Source organism: Vanessa tameamea, chromosome 2, assembly GCF_037043105.1.
Source record: "Vanessa tameamea isolate UH-Manoa-2023 chromosome 2, ilVanTame1 primary haplotype, whole genome shotgun sequence".
Classification (NCBI taxonomy): Eukaryota; Metazoa; Arthropoda; class Insecta; order Lepidoptera; family Nymphalidae; genus Vanessa; species Vanessa tameamea.
In genome coordinates, this window is record NC_087310.1 from 11,833,694 (window position 1) to 11,856,856 (window position 23,163).

The 23,163-nt window shown below is 32.1% G+C and overlaps 1 protein-coding gene across 1 annotated transcript in view; it reads right to left on the minus strand.

Moving 5' to 3' along the window:
- Positions 1–22,198, minus strand: part of LOC113393764 (uncharacterized) — a 145,828-nt gene extending 123,630 nt beyond the window's left edge. The window contains exon 1 of the mRNA XM_026630808.2: positions 21,979–22,198. Coding sequence (XP_026486593.1) covers positions 21,979–22,043 — 65 coding nt within the window. The 5' untranslated portion in view covers positions 22,044–22,198. The remainder of the gene's footprint in view (positions 1–21,978) is intronic.
- Positions 22,199–23,163: the final 965 nt, after the last annotated feature.

The window sequence follows — 23,163 nt, forward strand, 5'->3', positions numbered from 1 at the left end:
GGTGGAATAAGGTTGAATATACTAACATTTTTGAATCAATATCATCGTATGATTCAATTTACACGAGCACGATATTTATTTTGAACTCTATAATGTATTTTTTTTTATTCGGGTCTCCGGAAAAGTAATAGACAGATAAGCACTGTTTCCTAAGCATTTAGATATATTTTTCAGCTTGGAAGAATAAACCTGTGTTAAGAGGCCCAAAAGAAACTCTTTCCTTAACTGGCACTGGCATATTTTTTTGGCATTAGCTAATCTATGACTTAATTATCTGTTCTCATTCTTTATTTAAAATCTGAATTCATATTCTGATGTTATCAAACAGAATAATCCCACAGCAGGTTTAAAATTGGCGCCCAATGATGCAATAACGAGATTACGGTACCTTAAATATTTATCACCGTCCGTGTATATAAATAACTTACTCTTAATTCACTCAATACAACCGGACCCGCTGACCATTCATTGATTTATTTGGCAGATTGAACCGTACACGAGAAAAATCTTTATGAACTCTGCGAAACGTAAGTGGCGAATTGAAGAACGATTTCAAGGAATGCATGTGAGTTAATTTTGTGATTAATTTTTAAAGATTTCTTCTTTTAGTGAATACTATCGTAATCGTGATAGAACAGGAAGTGTTTTTCGAATCGAATTATAAATATAACATTTTTGATACTTTGTTAAAAAATATGTCATTTGAATACATTTGTAATTAAATATTGAATAAAATTTAAACTTAAAGAGATTTATACATACATTTATACATAGATACATGATTTAAATTTAAAAAAAAAAATCTAGAAAATTTCAATTTTTGCACGTACATTTTTTAAGCTTGCATCTGGCTCTTAATATTTTTGTGTTTTATCTGATATCGTGCTCCAAATTGAAAAAAAAACATCGACAATCATTTATTATTCAGAACAAAATTTACCAAATCCATTATGAAATACATATGCGTACCATATAATTTCTTGATGATAATATTTATGGTCTTTTTTGATGGAAAATATAACCAGAAAATTAATTTAATCAAAAAAAAAACGTGTATGGAAATAATTATACATATGTATACATTTCGAACTAACAGCAGGGATATCGGTTTAATTTATCTCCGAATTCCTTTCCATGCCAGGAGAAACATCTCTATCTCCATAATAGTAGAACTATTAGTGTTCTACTACTAAATATATATAGTTAGAACTTCTTCTACTGTGTCCTTGTGTAAAGAGTGAATGAGCCAGTACAGTGTAATTATAGGCAAAATGGACATAATATATTAGATATCATGGTTTCTGTAATGATAAAATTCTAATAAATTAAATATATAACAATTTGGTGGTAGGGTAGATGCCACCCATTCATCTTGTGTTCTACCGCCAAACAGTAATACGTAGTATCGATGTGTTCCGGTTTAAAGGCTGATTGAGTCAGTGTGACTTCAGGTAAAAGGGACATAATATCTTAATTCCCAAGGTAGGCGTATTGATGATGAGTAATATTTTTTACAGTACTTGTAATGTCTATGGTCAGTCGTGAACGCTTACCAACGTGGCAGGTAGTTCAATTGCCAGTCCGCTTGTGACGTAATAAAACTAATAAAAATTATTCAAAATAATCTCATAACGAAATATATATATATAAGCTTACCATGAACTGTCAAGCATTTATAATAAATATAAAATGTATATTCAATTTAACTTTATGTATTTTTGCTAAATATTTATGACACAATTTTATTAAATTCACCTCGACTTACACTTAGTAAATCCTTAATAACCTATGACATCATTTCTGCTTTCAAACAGACAATATAAAATATTTTAATGGAAGTACACATTTGTTATGATTTTTTTCGAATTCGTACGTTTGATTCCCGACACTGGGCGAATTAGATCAAGACAGAAATAAGCTTAAGTCTTCTAAATAGTTTGTCTGTATATTTTAAAGTGGTTATACTTACATAGCCTGTTCCAGTCGAAGGAAGACTGAAGAAAACTAAACCTTAGATTACGTCTTCCACGACCTTGCTATAAGCTCAGCTGTATTGTACACTACGTTAGTATATCTTTATAATTCCAAACTCTTAACTACTTATAAGTTATATTCACTTTAATTTAACATCCAAAGTAATAACAGCTTCGTCGATGTTCGAAACGTAATTTTTTCCCTAATAAATATCAAGATTATTCAGGCTCTCGACCAATCTTATCGCATCGATTCGATATCAAATGTTGTTTATTTGACATTTGTCCTCTAGTGGTTGGAATAGACAATATCTATATTACTCCAAGATAGATATGTGGCGTGAACGCCATCGCTGTTTGTATAGACGACCTCCGTGGTCGAGTAGTGTGTACACCGGTTTTCATGGGTACGCCACTCCGAGGTCTCGGGTTCGATTCCCGGCCGAGTCGATGTAGAAAAAGTTCATTAGTTTTCTATGTTGTCTTGGGTCTGGGTGTTTGTGGTACCGTCGTTACTTCTGATTTTCCATAACACAAGTGCTTTAGCTACTTACATTGGGGTCAGAGTAATGTATGTGATGTTGTCCAATATTTATTTATATTTATTTATAGAGATATATTATTATACATTTATTATTTTATTTTATTTATCTCAAAACGTTGTAATTTTATTTTAATATGCCTGTATTTTAATGTATATTTAAAGAGATATTGATGTAACTGGGTGAACCACGATGCCTCTCGTTTTTTTTTTCGAATCAGTTTATACAGAGCTTAAAAATCCTGAGCAAGCGATTAAGGATTAAAAAAGCATTGTTTACATGAGTTGCTCTTGTATTGTAGACTCATTTCAAACATTTCAGTAAGTAGGTGTCGTCCGCACAACTCCATAAGAAATCCTCGTCCATACCTCGTCCATAAGAAATCTTCGTATTATATAAACAGGATTGTCTGTTTGTTCGGCAGCTTCGCTTTAAAATATAAATTTGATAGATATAAGTATTCACATCACTATCAAACTAACTTAAATACAGACAGACGGAATACAAGTCATTGTAAATATGTTTACGTTGTACGTTTTTTATTAAATATGCAATGCGATCTACGAAGCTGTGATTGATTTTTATTGAAATATCATAAGACGACTTTATAGATGAAAGTTACAGAAATACTTTCACAGAGATATCAATAAATCTGTGACACGCTCGCATAAAGATCTTAATTAATAATATTCGTAAATGTAAATATATATAATATATTTGATAGATAGACTTCGATTTTTATCGATTACCATAACATTTAGTCTGTGTCATCTGTGTGTTTTCATTGAGCAGGTTTTTCTAATATCCACGTTGTAGTATCGTGTCACATCAAATCCAATAACGTTCAACCGATCGCCATGACTGTTGGTATTTAAACACAGGCGTGACAACGTCTGCTTGGTTTTCCTAATAAAATATATTTATCTCAAGTCTTACAATTACATATGATATATTTAAAGATTGTATGTATGCAAAGTCAAGGTGTCTCGCTAGTTATGTAAAGGGGTATCAAAGATCGAACGTTTTAGACACCCCACTGAAAGTAAGATGACATATCATATTTATGGCACATGGGAGCTTATAGGCATTGTCTTCGTAGGTCGTGATGTATAGTACAAACGTATGATGCATTTCAGGATAGGTGATACACATACCGTAAATGTACACGCAAAAATAGCTCCTATTTTGTAAATAGAAACGTCGACATTGCCATCCATTGATGCGATAGTCGTAATTTACATGTGTTTTACGGTGGGTGTCGGTGCGAATAAATCGTGTAATATCCGAGTTTAAGCTTTGTAAAACATGAATGCATGATAACGCAGTCACCTAGGTTCTGATGTCGTGATAGTGTTTTTATATTGTCAAGACATTTTTGGTATTTCTCAAGATAAATCAGATTATTGATAAATATAAATACCATTGACGGTATTTATATTTCTTTTATCTATATATGTGTTTGAAAAGGGTTGCAGTTTATTCTACGCTCTTTTAACACGGGTTAGGGGAAATATATGATAGATTTTATATCGAAGCATAACGGTTTGCTAACGATGTTTTCTTTCACAGTCGAGCACGAGATGAATAAACACAAACTAAGTACATACACATTCTGTACAACTTGCACGGGTTTGAATCAATTATTACTTAAGATTCGTGTTCTGCCACTGTGTAATGTCGTCTCGTTGTTATTAAGTTTCGTATATTTTTAGTAAAATTATATATATTTTAATATGTTACTATTCATTTATTGATTAATTGCGTATTATTCATTCATTATGCAATTACAACATCGAAGTGATATAAAAACATTACTCTTGGGAACACTTATAATGTATACACATATATAAATATACATAAATATAATCTTATATAAATATATCTTGAAGTTATGTTAATAATTATCTTTGCTTAACACTTTTAATAAAGACACACTAAATACACCGAATAAAATCCACTTCAGAAATGAAACTGAACTCTACATAAGTACATTTTCGTTAAATGTATATCCAAGTGTAGAATACACTGCAAAGATTATACAATTTATTCATCCATATTGTAGGTTTAAGACATGAACTACAGCCGAGTTTATTTATATACATATAAAGCTTTATTCAAACGCAATATACGATATATTACATGAACCATTAGACTGTGTTAACACGAGGAACCTTGTTCATTGGTCCTCTACGAGAAGAAGACTCAACAAACCATTGGTGTCCCCGTTCGACCGGGTAATTTACTCTATGACATATATAAAAACATAACTGTTCATTTGATCTTAAAGTTAAAATTATAAAATAATGCATAATTATACACTATGTGTATTTCAAGAGCTAAGGTAATGGGTTGATTTGAACTAAGACCATCCAGGTTTTTATGCGAATGCTTGAACTATTTACCTATAGAAATGTGTACTGGTGCAGTATCTTGGTAATGTCTGACGATGTCCCCATTCTCACCAAAGACTAAGCAACTGAACAAGAATTTAAATTTCATAGCTGATAATATTATCTTAAACTTTTCTATCTTATGCTATGATATAACCAAGAGAGTTTATAAACAAGGCCAATGAATTTACTTGATTTCCTAGTTGTTAGTTAGAAGTTGGTACCACGTCCACACATCAGTTTGTTTCTGAAAAATCTTCACAGAAAAACCTTTTGTTTGAATAACCATTACAATGGATTTCATGATGTTGAAATAAATATTACTTCGAACCGAATAGTGTTATTCATATGAAAATTGTTATAATTAATAGTGTAAATGTCCAAGGGCTACGGTGCTCACCATACATTAGCAGCCTGTAAATTTCACACTGTTGGTCTAAGGCCTCCTCTCCCTTTGAGGAGAAGGTTTGGAGCATATTCCACCACGCTGCTCCAATGCGGGTTGGTGGAATACACATGTGGCAGAATTTCTTTGAAATAAGACACATGCAGGTCTCCTCACGATGTTTTCCTTCCCCAGCGAGCACAAGATGAATTATAAACACAAATTAAGCACATCACCATAGCCAACCTCAAATTGAGACTATCAGAAATATTAACCACCCCTTACATCACCGACGCGCTACCAACCTTGGGAATTAAGATATTATGTCTCTTGTGCCTTTGTATAAAATATATCTTTAATAATTGTTAGCTAAAACTTTTTGCTGAATAATATACAATTTTATCCTTAAAATAATATTTTAGAGTCAAATGCGCCCAACACCGCGCAGTAAGCGCATCCGCTGGCGGGCAGTTCAATACGCGGTGCGCACAATGCGCGCGCGCATCTCATTGCGTTGTCACTTGCGCTCCGTTTTGCATAACTATTCATAGGGTCCTGATGGACAATGGATCCAAGTTTTTTGTAACAAATCACGACTACAATGCTCATAAAATATTTAACCTTCGTGAACTTTATATTTTAAGTCGATTTATTGAAATTGGACTTCAAACGAAAATGAACCTAAAATTAAATACAATTGAATATCCCATTTTAAATTTCTATAAGGTGCCGATTTTTTTACAAATAAATCTTAATAAGTTACTATAAACATTCGATAACAATAAAAGAACAAACGCGTAGTTCGGTACATTGATACATCAAAACAAAAATAAGGAAAGAGCCGCAAGTTGACACATAAAAAAAACCAATAATTCCAATGATCTGCAAAATACAATTCAAATAAAACAGTAATATATTGGCTGTAGACATCCTATCCGCTGCGTTTGGAAATTATTGGACATGTAGAAAACGGCGAAGTAAGATTTCTTTCATTGCATTGAAGTTCTATTATAACGTCAATTGGGGACCTCCGACGTTCAGTATACAATTACAAGATGTGTTCATCGTTCCACAATCTGTCAGGTTGGTTGTGTTCTGTCTCTCTATAAATAAAATGGATTTATTTGTACGTACCGCCTCAATTTATTACTATTTTGGATACAATATTTACTTGATAGTATCGTTGTAACTTACTGCTTTTAGAAGCCCTATTCGGGTGAGCTTTACTATTTCGACTTCAAATTATGTGAACTTGTAAAGGAGGATCGTCGATTTCAATTTAATGTGTTGAATTTTAATGATGTACGTATATGTGTATATGGAGCTGAAGTATTGTAATTTGCATTTATTTAAATGCATACGTATATATTAATCTATTATCGATATAATTTATTTCAGTGAATTAATGGATTTTTAATGAACAAAAAAATGAGGTTCGGGAAAAAGACCATATATTGATTGCTTGATTGCGTCATTGATCTATTAATTCTAGTCCAGTTTTAGTTTTAGCTCTAGTCTAGTCTAGCTCTTTAGGCTGTAAATTCCGTGGGACTAGGTTCAAACCAAGATCGGGTCAATGAAAGCAGAGATCACATAAACAAAATATATAATACATTTTAATCATTTTGTTTACTTGACCTTCCACGTGCATCTAAATACATAAAAATTATATAATTATTTAATCATATCCAAACACTTATATAATTATATTAAGGTCAATAGATTCAGTCATGAATAAGTCTGTAAGTTAGACTATTAATTGTTCAGCTGTGATTTAGTTCAGTGCGGCGTCCACTGAGGCTGTCGGTCCAGACATAATAATGTTAGTGTAACATAATAGGAATCATTTTACAATTCTAATCAATAAACAGAATTATAGTTTGATAAGTATCAAAACATATAAGTAGAACTGGAAACGAAATAAACAGAGAGGTGTACGAGCAAAGGCGTCACTTTACAGATAAAAAAAAAATCGATAAATATTATAGTGTTTTCAAAATTTTTCTATTATCTAAAGTAAATTCTCAGATGTCAATAAAAATAACAAATCCATAATAAATAAGATTCTCTAATTGTTTGCTTTGCGCGCTCCGATTATAATTATTATATAATCGTTTTTTATTTTATACTCGATGTCGTGGCTTCACTAATACTTTTTGGTAGGGCTTTGTGCAAGCCCGTCTGGGTAGGTACCACCCACTCATCAGATATTCTACCGCCAAATTATAGTACTCTGTATTGTTGTGTTCCGGTTAGAAGGGTGAGTGAGCCAGTGTAATCACAGACACAAGGGACATAACATCTTAGTGCCCAAGTTTGGTGGCGCATAGGTGATGTAAGGAATGGTTAATATTTCTTACAGCGCCTTTGTCTATGGGCGGTGGTGTCCACTTACCATCAGGTGGCCCATATGCTCATCCGCCAATCAATGGCATAAAAAAAATATATATATATATATGTTCCGTGCGCTCCGTCTGCCTTTTTTTTAATCTTAGCTTACATTACTTTATGTATAATATTTATGCAACATTACAAAGAATACTAACTCTTACGCACACATTGATTCTAACGCATATCAAAACACACACAGACATATTTGTCTCTCTCCTTATATATGCCGTTTGAATACACTCTTAATCAAATTGAAGCAACAAAAACGAATCAATATTTGTTAACTCGAGTAAAATTTTAAAATTTGATTTTATTGTTAATTAACAAATGTTAGTTAAATTGAATCGAGTCTTGGATGCTGAAGTTAGAACTAATGTGGAATGAATGGTAAAAGAAGTCTATCTTCGTCATTTTTCCATTATCAATGTAAATTGTTAACCACGTGACAAAGTAAATATTTTTATAATTTACTTTAATAAAGTAAAGTTCGTTAATGTAACTATAGAATCAACATTCCAATTTTCGAAACAGTGGTAACGCTTGACGATTCAAAATTACTTGAAGTTTTCCTATTCGACTGAATCTATACATATTTTTTTAGGATTGATTTTGAATTCGATAGTGAATTGTGACAAGTGATAAGAAATATACAGATTAGGATAAAATTATAATAAGGGAATGCTAGTCGAGAGATATCAATCAACTCAATAGTTATCTTATTACACGTACTCGTAAATAGGGTGCTATTCTGTCGCAAGAGCTATTAAGCGCCGCACGAGCTATAATGAAATCATAAGTCACGATCTACTGGGCTCAATTACCATTCCCGCCTGAATATTAATTCAGTCGAAAATGGATCTTTTCAAGTTGCAATAAAGCTTAAAACGATGACATTTTAAATATTAGGGTGCTCTATGCAGATCTAGAAAGAATGTACAGCATTTCAAAAGTTAAGTCAAGGCGCTGTTTATCGCGGTTGAAAATACGTTTAAGAATGATTGAGCTGAGATTAAGACCGTTTCGTTAAATATTATAACTCATTGCATAAATGTTACTTACTTTAATATGGAATAATTGACCTATTTTTTTATCTTGTAGTTCGTGATTTTAGTTAATTCTTTTGTAAAATTGTATAATACAGAAAATTCCAGCATATTTGAATTAACACCAACAACTTGGATCGGCTCAAATTATTTTTCGTTTGAACTTAAACTTTTAGTCGGTATGAAAAGGTTTGCCTACTACAGTAGGCAGTATTTTCACGCTACTGCTAGAGAAAGCCGAGCTAGTCAACTAAATGCCTGTAAAAATACCACCACTGCGCTTTTGACTGCTCTACTTTCCAGGAAAAGACTCAGAGCATACTCTACCATACTGCTCTACGTTGTGTTGTCGGGCACACACACATGTGATAGTATTTCATTCGACAAACATGAAATGAATAATGAACACAAATTAATCACAACATCAAATTTCAATGGCGGGTTTGAACCCAATCTACGTTTATAATTTATATATTCTTACGACTGTAAACAAAGTTATAACACTCATTTGGAAATGTTATAATATACACGTGAGATTTCTCACGTCTCGTTAGATTGCCGGTCAATCATACTACGAGAGGGACAGAGAGGTTATTAGTCAGAAAGACTTTAAAAAATTACACAAGCTTCAATAACAAAACTTCTTTGATGTGATACGTATTAATTTCCACACGATATGTGAATTATGTACTCAAACGTAGCAAGTGAAGACCGTGTGTATTGTTAAATATTTACACACAAATAATATTGATTTAATCACTTTATCAATATTAACAATATATATTGACATCGGACAACCACTCTGTGGAACCAGCTTTCGCCGACGGTTTTTCCGAACCGATACGACTTGGGAACCTTCAAGAAAAGAGCGTACTCTTTCCTGAAAGGCCGGCAACGCACCTGCGAGCCCCCCGGTGTTGCAGATGTCCATGGGCGGTGGTAGTCACTTTCCATCAGGTGAGCCTCCTGCACGTTCGCCACCTATGACATAAAAAAAAAAAAAAAAAACCTATAATAGCAAGGTATTACGCAGCTAAACTAACAATAGATCTCTTGATATAACAACAATGTTATGTAACGAACGAACATGAATGCTGATAACAGTTACCAAACTTTCATTTTGTATAATACATTATTGTTTGTGACATTTGATTGTAATTGTAATGCGCAATCCTTACCCTTCTGTATTATATTGACTCGGCCCCATACGGTCTTGGCCAGTGTTACTATTGTTAAACTAATTAAGTTTTACAATCTAACTACAAACATATATCTAACTAAATAAATCGGAGGTGTGATTTCGTCCACGCTATTGTAAAGAGTTATTTTTTTTATTATATATATTTTTTTTTATGATATCCGTAGGCGGACGAGCAAATAGGTCACCTGATGGTAAGTGGTCACTACCGCCCATAGACATTGGCGCTGTAAGAAATATTAACCATTCCTTACATAACCAATGCGCCACCAACCTCGGGAACTAAGATGTTATGTCCCTTGTGCCAGTAGTTACTCTCACTCACTCTTCAAACCGGAACACAACAATACTGAGTACTGCTGTTTGGCGGTAGAATATCTGATGAGTGTTTTAACTAAAATTTATATAAGTAAATGATATTTTTGATGACGACCTCCGTGGTCGAGTAGTGTGTACACTCCACTCCGAGGTCTCGGGATCGATTCCTGGCCGAGTCGATGTAGAAAAAGTTCATTAGTTTTCTATGTTGTCATGGATCTGGGTGTTTATGGTACCATCGTTACTTCTGATATTCCATAAAACAAGTGCTTTAGCTACTTACACTGGGATCAGAGTAATGTATGTGATGTTGTTCAATATTTATTTATTTATTTTATTTTTGAAACACATAATAACACAAAAAAATGTAATTGCCCAAATACAGGCTTTGCGACCTTGAAGAATTTACTAATAGACATTGAAGAGTTCCACTATCACATATTGCCAAATAGAAATTCTTAGAATTGTTGTGTTCCGGTTTGTACGATAAGTTAGTCAGTGTACTAACTATTGTGTAATCACTATTGGGACATAACATATTAGATTCCAAGGTTGGTGGCACACTGGGGATGTAAGGAATGATTGTTATTTCTTACATCGCCAATGTGCGGTGGTGACCACTTACCATCAGGACGATTTGCCCGTCCATCTACCACTATTATAAAAAAAGATAATTCGAGTCTTCTCTAACCTAGTTTATTTAAGTCAGCCCTTCATGAGGACGCTCGTAAGCCATTACAAAAGCAGTTAACGTAGTATTACATTTTTTACTGCCGATACTCGAGATAAGGTTTGAAAGTAAAGCGCTGTGTAAACATTTTGATGCACATTTGCACCTTATTTACGGTCGTGTAAAATAAATATGTTAAGCAATTTTAGACTTTAACCTTAATGCAGTAAGGGATATGTTTAATTTGATTAATGTTTTGAGAAATTAAATTTAATGTGAGATTTTTTAATATTTCCTAACTAACTATTGCAACATTTTTGCTACCGAGAAGTTAACGATTACGTTTTGCTCCGTTGTACGAAACTAGTTATTGACGTAATCGTGGAATTACATTCACACTTTAAACATGAATATATCGACTATATATAAACAAAAGATATATAGTACTCAATGATACGGAACACAGGCTGAATAACGTAAATAAATAATTGCGGATTCAAACCGCGTTCAAATTTCATGGGTTTAATTTAGGTTTATATTTATTTTGCGCTTTCCGGTGAAGGAAAACTTATAGCTCCAAAGCATGTCCTTAAAATGTAAAGGCTTACACCGGAGTGCGGCATTAGGGATCAGATACATTTTTAAAATATTTAACTTTTTATCTGTTTACGGATTAGGTCAAATTTCAAAAGACATATATGTTACCTGTTGTTGAAGACCCAAGAAACGATGGATGGATTGTGTGAAAGACGATATGGTTAGAAAGAATGTTACTCGTGAGATGACGTCCGACAGAGAAGTATGGAAGAAGAAGACATGCTGCGCCGACCCCAAGTAGAGTTGGGATAAGGGCAGGAGGATGATGAGGATGATGATATATGTTACCTGTTTCTTAAATATGGTTAGTTCCAAACATAGTGATAATTATTATTGAATAACTATTAATATGCTGAGTAAGAAAAAAATAATTGCACCGTGTCTGATCGTGTTTTGTATGTATTCTTTCAAATTAAAGATTTGTAATTTAACTATGTCTGACGAACATCAACTTAGAGCCCTTAGAGAGCGTAATAAAATTATATTAGTACTTTTATTTCTGTAATAAGTGTATTATCATTATCACAAAAATTTAATGTGGCAATATAAAAATATATGTTTGTAAATCATTCAAGAAAAATGTATTGTTATTGCAAATAAATAAAAGTGTGCAAGTGCAAAAATTTTACCTAAAAGTGACATCTTTCTTAGCACTAAGTTGAATTCACATTCATTAAACAGAAATTAAAATAAATTGTTATTATAGTTTGATTTTTAAATATCTAAACATAGCAAAACATTAACATTAACTAAATATTATAATACCTGTGTCAAAATTTCCTTTTTACTATACCAGCAACCCGTCCCGGCTTTACATTGGTACATTAAGAGTATAATACAACCTCTTAAATAGAAGAACAAAAAAAGTACTTGATTTTTCCGACTAGGAAAATTTAAATTTTCTCTACTATAATATATATGTATTACAAATATAAACCTTTCTCTTGAAGCACTCTCATTATTGATTTATTGATGACAACCGCATTAAACTCCGTTCCGTAGTTCAAAAGATATAAGCGTACAGATGACTCGAAGCAACTTTGTTTTACACTTTGTAGAAGTACTACAAGTCTTTTATTAATAGTTATTAATACTATAAATAACTATATAATATTATTATTATATAGTTATTTATAATAATAATATTTGAAGTCTCAAGTACTCAAAATACAATAAGCTACGCAAACAACAGAACTCGAATTTTAAGCACGCTACGCGAATTATATGTTTGATTATAAACAATCGAATTAAAATTTATTTACGGTTTGATTTTGTGATGCGATAAATATCTTGGTCATGGTACAGAATAATTAAAAAATAAAATTAAAAGAAATAATAAAGGATACCTTAGAGATATTAATATATATATTCATACAGGTTCTAATAGATAAAACTAGACTATTAGATATAGGAGATTAGGTTAGGAAATTATATATGGATACCAATATGAAAACTTTGGAGTAAAATAAAAAATGTTTTGGTCACAAACGATTCTAATGTGATTTAATTTTCTCTTATTTTGTACAAAGAAAGCGGTGAACTTTGTAAAAAAAAGTAACTGGTTGTCGTCCGCGGTCTCGCTCGTGTTTTAGGGGTCGGTCGTCAGTGTTAAATATAAAAGTACATGTCGTTTCTTTGAGTTCAGCTTGCTTCATACTAAATTTTATCAAATTAGATTCAGTGGTGTGGCCGTGACAAAAACGACAGACGATTTTGCATTTATAATATTAGTATAGATTGTTACACCGAAAATGCACCACCAACTACGAGATATAAAATGGTAGGTCATCATACCAGTAAACACTAATTTCCTCACCGTCATACCGAAATTCAGCAATACCGATGATTGATGTACGCCGACAGAATAAAGTTTCCAGGCCATTAATGCGTCATTGAACAAAACTAGCATCTCTATTAATTAATTCCTAACTCAGAATCGATTCTGTTTCAATTCATCAACTAAAATGATTCTGAACTGAAAACAATCAACTCCTGAAATGAATTAAGAGATAATTATAGCATCTCGTAAATTAGATTCGTCGTATGGTCAATTCAGAATACAAGATAATTTAACCAATCAAAAATGCCAATAATAATAAAATGAGGGAATTTTTAAGAAAGCAATCACGTTAGTACATTAATCAAGAGTGCCAGTTTTTTGAACCGTCATGATTATTCTATTCCAAACATTCCTTCACGGAATCGGTTGTCGTACGAATTTCATTACTGCTATCTGGTATTTATCTGCTTGCGTTTTTGAATATTTATTGATATATGTTACAGGTATTCGATTTTTTTATTTTTTTATTTTACATGATATCAAACATGTTTATATTTTCATTTTACAATATTAAGGCTTGCGACCTTAGTGTTCTAACACTACATTTAAAGGGATCTCTTTTAAAATAAATTCATATTATGAAATCCTTTTAAAAATGGAACAAACAATTTCAGTTGATTAATATAATAGATGACTGACTTAGAATTATTTTATCACTAAATGCAAATTTAATATAATTTTTAGTTTGTTAATTTCTAATTTATAGCTACATCTAGCTTTATTTATAATCTATAATAAGCACATAAATTTAATAAAACCCTTTTATCTAATTTTTTATGCATTCAATTACATTAAATAATATTACGCGAATTATTCGCACTAAATATTGAAACTAAAATATATCAAAATGTTATAATTAAAACAAACATGTTCACGAGTAGACATACATATATAGTATCTCGGTGCGCACGCGCGCGCGGAATTTTGAGAGACTCTTATAAAAAGACACCTCGCGACTATTAAAACATAAATTTTCACTTACGATCCATTATCTCAACAGCATTGTTAGTTTATCTACTTGATAAGGCCAGACCAATTAAAAATTTGTTCTAGTGATAAATAAAAGACCACACCGCGATGGAATTACTGCTGCGCGGTAGCGGTGTAATATTGATGAGCCTGTGGTTCTTTGCTCGTTTTTTGTGCACTGATTGCATATAAAAATGTTCAGAATATTCTACAATCTCTTTAAACGAATTAACAGAGAACTGCTCTTATTTTTTTAGTATAAAAAGCATTCATTATTTATGGGCCCCTTGATACAGTCAAAAACATTAGAAATTGCGATGTTTACGCAAATTTACTATTAAAGTTTAAATATATAAATATGTTAACTAATCTTTACATATTATATAATAAATGATCAAGTAAATTACGATATATTTGTGTGACATAATAACATTTTCGTGAAATAATTGTATAATTATGACTAATAATATAATTATATATAATATAATGGTCCAATTTAACTAGTAATTACTCTATAATTTACTAATAAATGATAATGTGAATTAGAGCCGAGATGGCCCAGTGGTTAGAACGCGTGCATCTTAACCGATGTTTTCGGGTTCAAACCCAGGCAGGCACCACTGAATTTACATGTGCTTAATTTGTTTATAATTCATCTCGTGCTCAGCGGTGAAGGAAAACATCGTGAGGAAACCTGCATGTGTCTAATTTCAACGAAATTCTGCCACATGTGTATTCCACCAACCCGCATTGGAGCAGCGTGGTGGAATATGCTCCATACCTTCTCCTCAACGGGAGAGGAGGCCTTAGCCCAACAGTGGGAAATTTACAGGCTGATTATGTTATGTTATGAATATAGACATAGTTGCTACTTTATACTAGTTGTTATATTCCTAATAATAATAAACAATTATTTTCCATTAAGCGAAATATTTTATCGAAATAATATAGGCTTTGAAACGAAGTTCTTTTACGCGGTTTACTAGAGACCGAATTAGCAGAAATAAGAAAGAAGCGTTACACCCCCTAGGTAGGTTCCCTCTCTTTCTAGTGAGAAATGTATACATTAGAAAGAGACAGAGGTCTCTTTCTGTTGTATACAGTACAATATTATTAAAACTTAGTTTTTGTTATTGTTTTAATTCACGCATGATTTTAAAAATATATTTGTCAACGTAATTTAATTATTGTCAAAAGTTGTTAAACTATTTGTAATGTCTGTATTATATATATATATATATATATATATAGTTAAAGCAACTTTGTTAGTTGTTTTGGGTTAAAATTACTTAAATAAAATATTATTCATACTTATTAGTCAGACGAAAGTATATAAAAAAAATTAAACCAATTTCTTAATCAATATAAGATGAAATCCGATGATTCAGTTATAAATCAACTTCGCACTTCATGCCACGCAGACTGGTATTTAATATGGCAATCAGTCCTTATATATCCTTATATTTTAAAGGTAAAATGTTTTGTGGTAGCTAAATAGTCGACAAAGGTAAACATAGAATTCGAGGTCACTGAGAAGTCTACGAACAACAAACAACAACAACAAAGAAAAATACGAAAGAAGTATACGAACGTTGAAAGAGAAGACGAGCCCTGGAGTAGTGACTCCAGATTGGTGAACATAATTTAGGGCGCCCTTCAGCTAGGTGGACCGATGACCTGAAGCAGGTAGTGGAACCCAATTGGATGCAGAGGTTGGAGAACTAAAAGTTTCGGTGCAGCTCGGGCGACGCTTATTAAGATCAGACAGCTGCGATGAGTTGAATACATATGAAGTCCTTCTTGCACGCAGAAATAGAAGAACCAAGCAAATGTAAATAAGTCTTTGTACGAAGGTAGTGCTTAAAACGCAAAGTACCTAACTTCAATTTCATCTTGAAAAATGCACGGACGTAAAACCCGTGATCCACGAATAAAAACTTCATTTAAATAAGTCTAAATTTATACCAAACATGTTACCAGTATTATAATATGCATGTAAATAGTGAATGAGAATATACTTATTATAATTTCCCAATAAATCACCATTTCGGTGGGTGGCACCCACGCAGTTATCAAACGTGGCCTATTTACAAAATAAGGACGCCATTACAACGCTCACAGTCTATTGTGTCTACTTACGACTCTGTATTACCTAATAAAATTATGTAGGTATTTAAACCCATGTCAAGTATCGTATCGAAGTTGTGCAATCATATTTCCACGAGAAATTGCTTTAGTGGATACCGAAGCGGAATCCTCTTGCTTTACATCGCTCGTAAGGGTTGAGGTTATGTAAATTCACACTAAAAACTTCTGTAAGAAGTGGAACTGATCTGAACAAAAAATGTAATCATTCTAGCAGATTGTAGACAAGCCCTCAATATGTGAAACATCCATATCATAGAATTTATGTCTGTGAACTTTATTTAAAAAGGTGCGTTAATTTACAAATGTATATTTACCTAATGCTAAATGTAAAGCTAACACCGGTTCGAAATGTAGATTCTACCGAGAAAAACCGGTTTTAAATCATTAAGTCCATGTCTTACAGATATTAACATCGACTCCCAAACATTGTATCGTAGACTTATGTTTTCGAAGGCTCTAGTCGATAATAAATAACTATAATTTTATCTGGAACATGTCAATTCAATTTGAACACGTTTTAGCCCGAGCTAAACATGGATAAAGTCTTATTTGTGTGTTTATTGCGATACAAGAGACCCCCTATTTCTAATATGTAGGCGTCGTAAGCGTGGCAAATATTGGTAATGTTGATAAATAAATCCTTTCGTTAATGCAATGGTGTCAAAAGAAGATATTTACTAGACAGTTCAAACGCGCAGCTTTGTTGCTTTAGAGACTTTTTTAAAAGGATTTGTCGAGCCCGAATTGGTCGTATATATCCGACTTATTAGTTATTTCACTGTTAGTGCCAATATTTTGTATACTTTTTATTGCTGGTATGTTTAAATTTGAAGGGGAAACCAGTGTTGTTACGGCCACAACAAATATAATACTTTAAATCAGATGACAAGATGCGTGGTGACCTTTTGCCATCAAGTAATATAATGGCTTATTTAGGAAAAGTTTCTGGTACTGAAAAAATCCAACCAAGTGCGAGTCGGACACCCGCACGAAGGGTTCGGTACACTATAAAAACGGGGCACAATCATGTCTGTTGTAAGGGAGCCCCACTTGAATATTTATTTTATTCTGTTTTTAGTATTTGCTGTTATAGTGGCAACAGAAATACATCATCCGTAAAAAATTTAAATGTCTAATTATCACAATTCATCAGATGGTGACAGACGGACAGACGGGCGGACGGACAGCTAAGTATTAGTAATAGTATCCCGTTTAACCTTTGGGTACGGAACCCTAAAAAGGTTTGTAACAAGACAAAACATTAAGTATGTTTTGTATACATTATATATCGCAACAAATAACTTATCGCAAAATTATTTAAAACGAAATTTCTAAAGAAATTACAAAGAACGTTATTTTAAAGCAGTAATTTTAACACAGTTACTATTAGTAATTCCAAATGTTAATTGTTAAGTCATTGAAAACAAAATATATTTTTATATTCCAACAACTGTTCTCATATCCTGAATCAAATAATAATTTAAATGAAATAGTTCGCGCTCATGCGACGCCTCCCTACCAAAAACACCGTCAAGTTATTTTTTATTATTGTTTTATTGTAAACTTCTCACACAATGTACTTATTGTCTAATTTTAAATCCTAGCATTTCATCTATTATCTTGTTAACAGATACTGACGACTGACGTTTCATCGATAGCTCGCGCGATGAGATCTATGAAGTTCACACAAAAAAATAATTGAGTAATTAAATGTATGTGTTTTGTAATTAAGTCTGTGATTTCGGCCGTCGCTGTCTGCTTCGGCGGTTAATATCGATCATTTGCTGTCTCGTCTGTTTTTTATTCATCCATAAAATATATCTGGTTGTTATTATTTAATTGGATGTCGTTAGGTATAATTATAATTATTGTTTAAAACCGTCTGGTTAACAACCTTAGACGATATTATTTTATTAAAGATGATACGCAAGGTACTATTTTTAAATAATATTGATAATGATAGTTAACTTATTCGAATTTGTAGATATTATAGTAAGCCAAATTTTTCGGGAATATTTTTCTCTAATATATTATATTATAAATATAAATAAAATCTTCAAACTTTTTCACACGCTAAATTCAATATGGTTTTTACCGTAATTCAGCAAGATGATTCTATAAAATAATGTATAATATTTTAATATAAAAAAAAAATCATATATAACAAGGAGTTTTTAGTCGTTCGTGTGATTTCAGGGCGCTACCATTACTTAATATAACTGTATCTTAAAATATCTATCAAATGATTAAACTTCATAATCACAAGTTTTTAAAAGACCATGATATACTTATATGAAGTTTTTACAAGAATTCCATGATATACTTATAACTTTTTTATATAGAAAAGTAACCTATTGTCTCTATGTTTAAAGGAAATGCGACAGAATAAACGATAATTCTAATCTATACAGGGTTAATGGTATTTCGACGTATTCCCGTTAGGAGGTGATAGGGGTGACTGTTTGCGATAATTTTAACCCCCATATGCACGATGCAAAAGTGAACCATTTTTGAGTTATCACGTTTTTTAGATTTTTTCAAAATAAGTTAAAAATGCAACTTCTAAAACTTATTTAAAAAAAAGTTTTGATTAAAATCTACTTTTTTCTTCTGATTTATAAAAACGATTAAACACTCGATATTTTTCAATATTTTAACGATAATTATCGGTCCAAATTTAAAAATGCGAGACGGAAAACTATATTATTTCAATATTTTCATTATTTTTTTTCCTCAAATATACCTGAAAAACAAAAAAAATCTTTATGAAACTTGTTCTGCAGATTATTTTAAAAACATAATAATTTACTTAGCTTTCCGAAAATGTATAAAAACTAGGAATTAATTTCAAAGCAACCGAAATAAAATGATCAGAAAGGAAGCTGGCGGAAATTCGTATTCGAACATGACCGAATTCGTCCTAAAGGTCGCTCTTTAAAATTCCCACAAAATTGATTTAAAATAATAACCAATGTAAAAAAACTTACTTATTTACTTAACTTACTTACCTAATACAATAAAATAAAATTTAGATTCATAAACAGTTCAGTAGTTAAGTTACAATTAAGATATTTTGTAATTTAGCCTAGTTCTTGCTCGAAGTGACTTCCCCTATTGCGAACGCAAAGGCGCATTCTTTTTCTAAGTTGTGACTTAACTACCGAAATAGTCAAATTATTCCGCATTGTATTTGAAGCGTTCATAATTCTTATTTTGATTTTCAGATAGTCACCCCCTATTACCTCCTAACGGGAATACGTCGAATTACCAATAACCCTGTATATACCTATTCTAAGTTTAAATTTGTCACACAATATCAATACTTATCAACATTCATATCTACTAGATTCATATTAAGTTTCAATTCTGTTTAGTTTGAAAATTTTCTATTTATACTTTACTGTATTTATTGATTTATTAAAAAATAATCGTTACTTTTTAATTTTCTTTATTTCTAATAATATATACCATCTTAATAGATACATGTATACTTATTATTAGGTATATTATATTTAACGCCACACAGCGCCATCTATGTAGGAATTCACAAACTATTTCGTTAAGTTAACTAACAACACAATATTATGAACGTGTTGAATAACGTGTTTCCACAAATGGCCGTTCACTACAAACGGCGCTCCAATATAAGAAGCCTATAACTTAGAATATATTATTATAACGGTACATTAACAATTATAAATCCGAAAGTGAGGATGTTAAATAATTGTCTATTTGGGTGTTTATTGCGAATTAAACTTTGAAGAGATATCTGTAAAAGAATTTATACATTTATTGTCGCTATTCAAAGTGTTGGTAATAACAAAGATTACGAGTTCGTAGGTTTCCAGGTTGGGGTAGAAAAGATTTTACGATTTTTCTTTCAATATTTATTTAGTAACAGCGCGGTGTTTTGTGCTTTGGCAGTTACACTCGATCCCTCGGTAAGCGTTAAGCCGCTTCTCATAAACTCTCCGGCAGTGTTGGAGTAAGAGAATTGAGAGCACACTTCTGTTTGCGCACATATGTATATAGGTACCTTTTTTATGTAAAATTGATAAGCGGACGGGCGAATTTGGGTTGTCTCGAAGAGATGGCTAATTAGCCATAAGTCCGCCTATTGTACAACACATCAAATATTTGTATATATTTTTAGTATTATTTCTTTTTGTTTCGTCCTAATTTTCTGTATTTTATGTTTGTGGTGTACAATAGAGTATAATAGTATAACAAATCCGCCTGACAAGACCTGATGGTAAATGATCACCACTGCTCGTAGATATTGGCGCTGGCATTAATATTATGTAACCAATCCTTAGATCGCCAATACACTAAAAACCCAGGGAACTAACTTGTTATGACTCTTGTGCCGGTCAACTCTTAACCACATTAGATAGATATATAACATAATGTTCATAATAATTAGTGTTGCTCTAATTAAATGTTTCATAACAATATCAAACGAGAAAGTCCCAAGTATTCAAATTCGGCTAAACAGTTACTGTTCTCAAATTAGATGAATTTGAATATACAATATTTGTAAGGTTTATATAAAAATCCCTAACTAAAATCCCTTCATTTATGAGGTTCTTAAGCCGTAGATTAAAATTATATCGCTTGTCGGCCTGACAACATTCTAGGCTGGATTTGCGGACCGCATACTTAAATCTTATCTTACGAAAGCTTGTTCCTTTCTGTGGAGAATTTATAGGCAACGAAGCCGGGAAGTAGGTTAAATGACTAATTGAGAACTATTCAGTACACATAAAATGTAAAGCGGCAATCTATTGTAACGATCAGAAGTAATTAAGTAGATTTTGCATTTTAAACGATAATTTCTTTAGATAAATAATTAAAATTGATAATCAATAAGTTGGTATTTAATAAACAATTCTCCGATTCGATATTGCTTGTCCTTAAAACATAAAGGAATTTAGCTGGAGTAAATCTATTCATAATGGACAAATATAATAATTAATACCTGAAACAGTGACATCCCTGTAAATTATACTTCAGCTGAACGAAGGCCTGCTATTAATGAGAAGGTTTGGACCTTATTTCACTACGATATTCAGTATAGATTTATGAATATAAATACCAATGGAAAGAAAGAATAAGCGTAAGCGCCTCTATGGAAATTTTGGGAAATGAAGTTTAAACTATTTACGTTAAATCTCATTTTCCTAAAATTACATGCAGGCGTTTGCAGGCGATTTTTGACACTAGCTTAGAGTTGCGCATTGATGCCTAACCGCTTGAGCAATAGGCAAGTGTAAAATAATAAATTATGGTAGTTAACATCACGCTACGACTTAGGATACGGGAGGCGCATAATGTTCTTGAAGAATGCGAAAGCATCCCGATCAGTCGTTTAAAAATATCCGTTACTATCTCTGAAAATTTTCAAAACGTAAACGTAAACGTAACGTTATAAACGTAACGTAAACTTGTCATATATTTATTTAATTTAATTGTTATCTAAATAAAATGTAATCGTTGCTTAAATTCCAAACATACCTTCTTTCTCGCCGTTTCCTCTTCGTCGTACTCGTACCTTTAATGGTTCTGTACAAGGTCATCATCTTGTCAACACTGCTCTAATCACTACCACCAATATACAATTATACACGCGTATAATAATTACTAGTTTATACCTCACACTTGATAAGAACGTATTTTATTTTTTATTGACACAATTGACATTATTTGAGGAACCACTTTTATTTCCACAATCCAGACCCGAAGATTTAAGATCTGTAAAGAAAAATAAAAAAAAAATTATCAGTGTAATATTTTTAATCATAAGACAAACGATCAAAAACATGAAAACATTTTTATTTATATTTAAAAAAACATATTCCGACGCAGGTAACATTATTATATATTCCTAGGAAATAGCCGGCATTTTACAAGAAATTTTGAGATAAGTCACGTAGTATATATGAACCTTTACGCGCTCTCCAATACTTTTAAAACTTTCAGATCGATCGGATAAATGATACGCTTAGAATATGAACGATTAAGAGATAAAATTATGTTATTTGCTCAGATCTATCTCTACTTACCATCTACTCGAGAGCCAAATTAGCAATGGCTTGCATTAAATCTAATAAGGAATGGCGCAAGAAACAGGACCACCCCAACCACCAGTTTGGTTGGCGAGGCTTTGGCAGAATAAGCCAAATTGTACACCGCCAATATTTATATGCAAAGATAATATAATAATAGAGAATATTCCGTTTAAAAAACAGCATCTTAAGATACTATTTATTTTTAATAAGCATTTATTCTTGGTATTGCATGCATCCATCTATTTTTTTTTTCTATAAAATATCCTAGAATCAAAAACATTCAAACAATTCTGCTGAGACCAAAGGAACCAAAGCTATTTCATCCCCGGTAAAGGCAAAAAACATAGACGACTCCATCGGTTACAAATTAATAAGCACATTTAAGAAGTACTGACTTCGGATAACGGATACAAATAGCTGTTACTTATGATTATGAAATGAACGTTGATAAGTATCTCAACTCTGGAGCTTCTTAAAAGTGTCGTATTATAACATTTTGGTAGTCGTACATGTTTGTTAACTATCCCCGTACGTACAGAACACAAACAAGTTTCACTCTTTACATATTTACAAATAGTCTTGCTCATTTTCTTTTCCCACGTAAAACGAAAATCACTATGGCGCCTGTCAA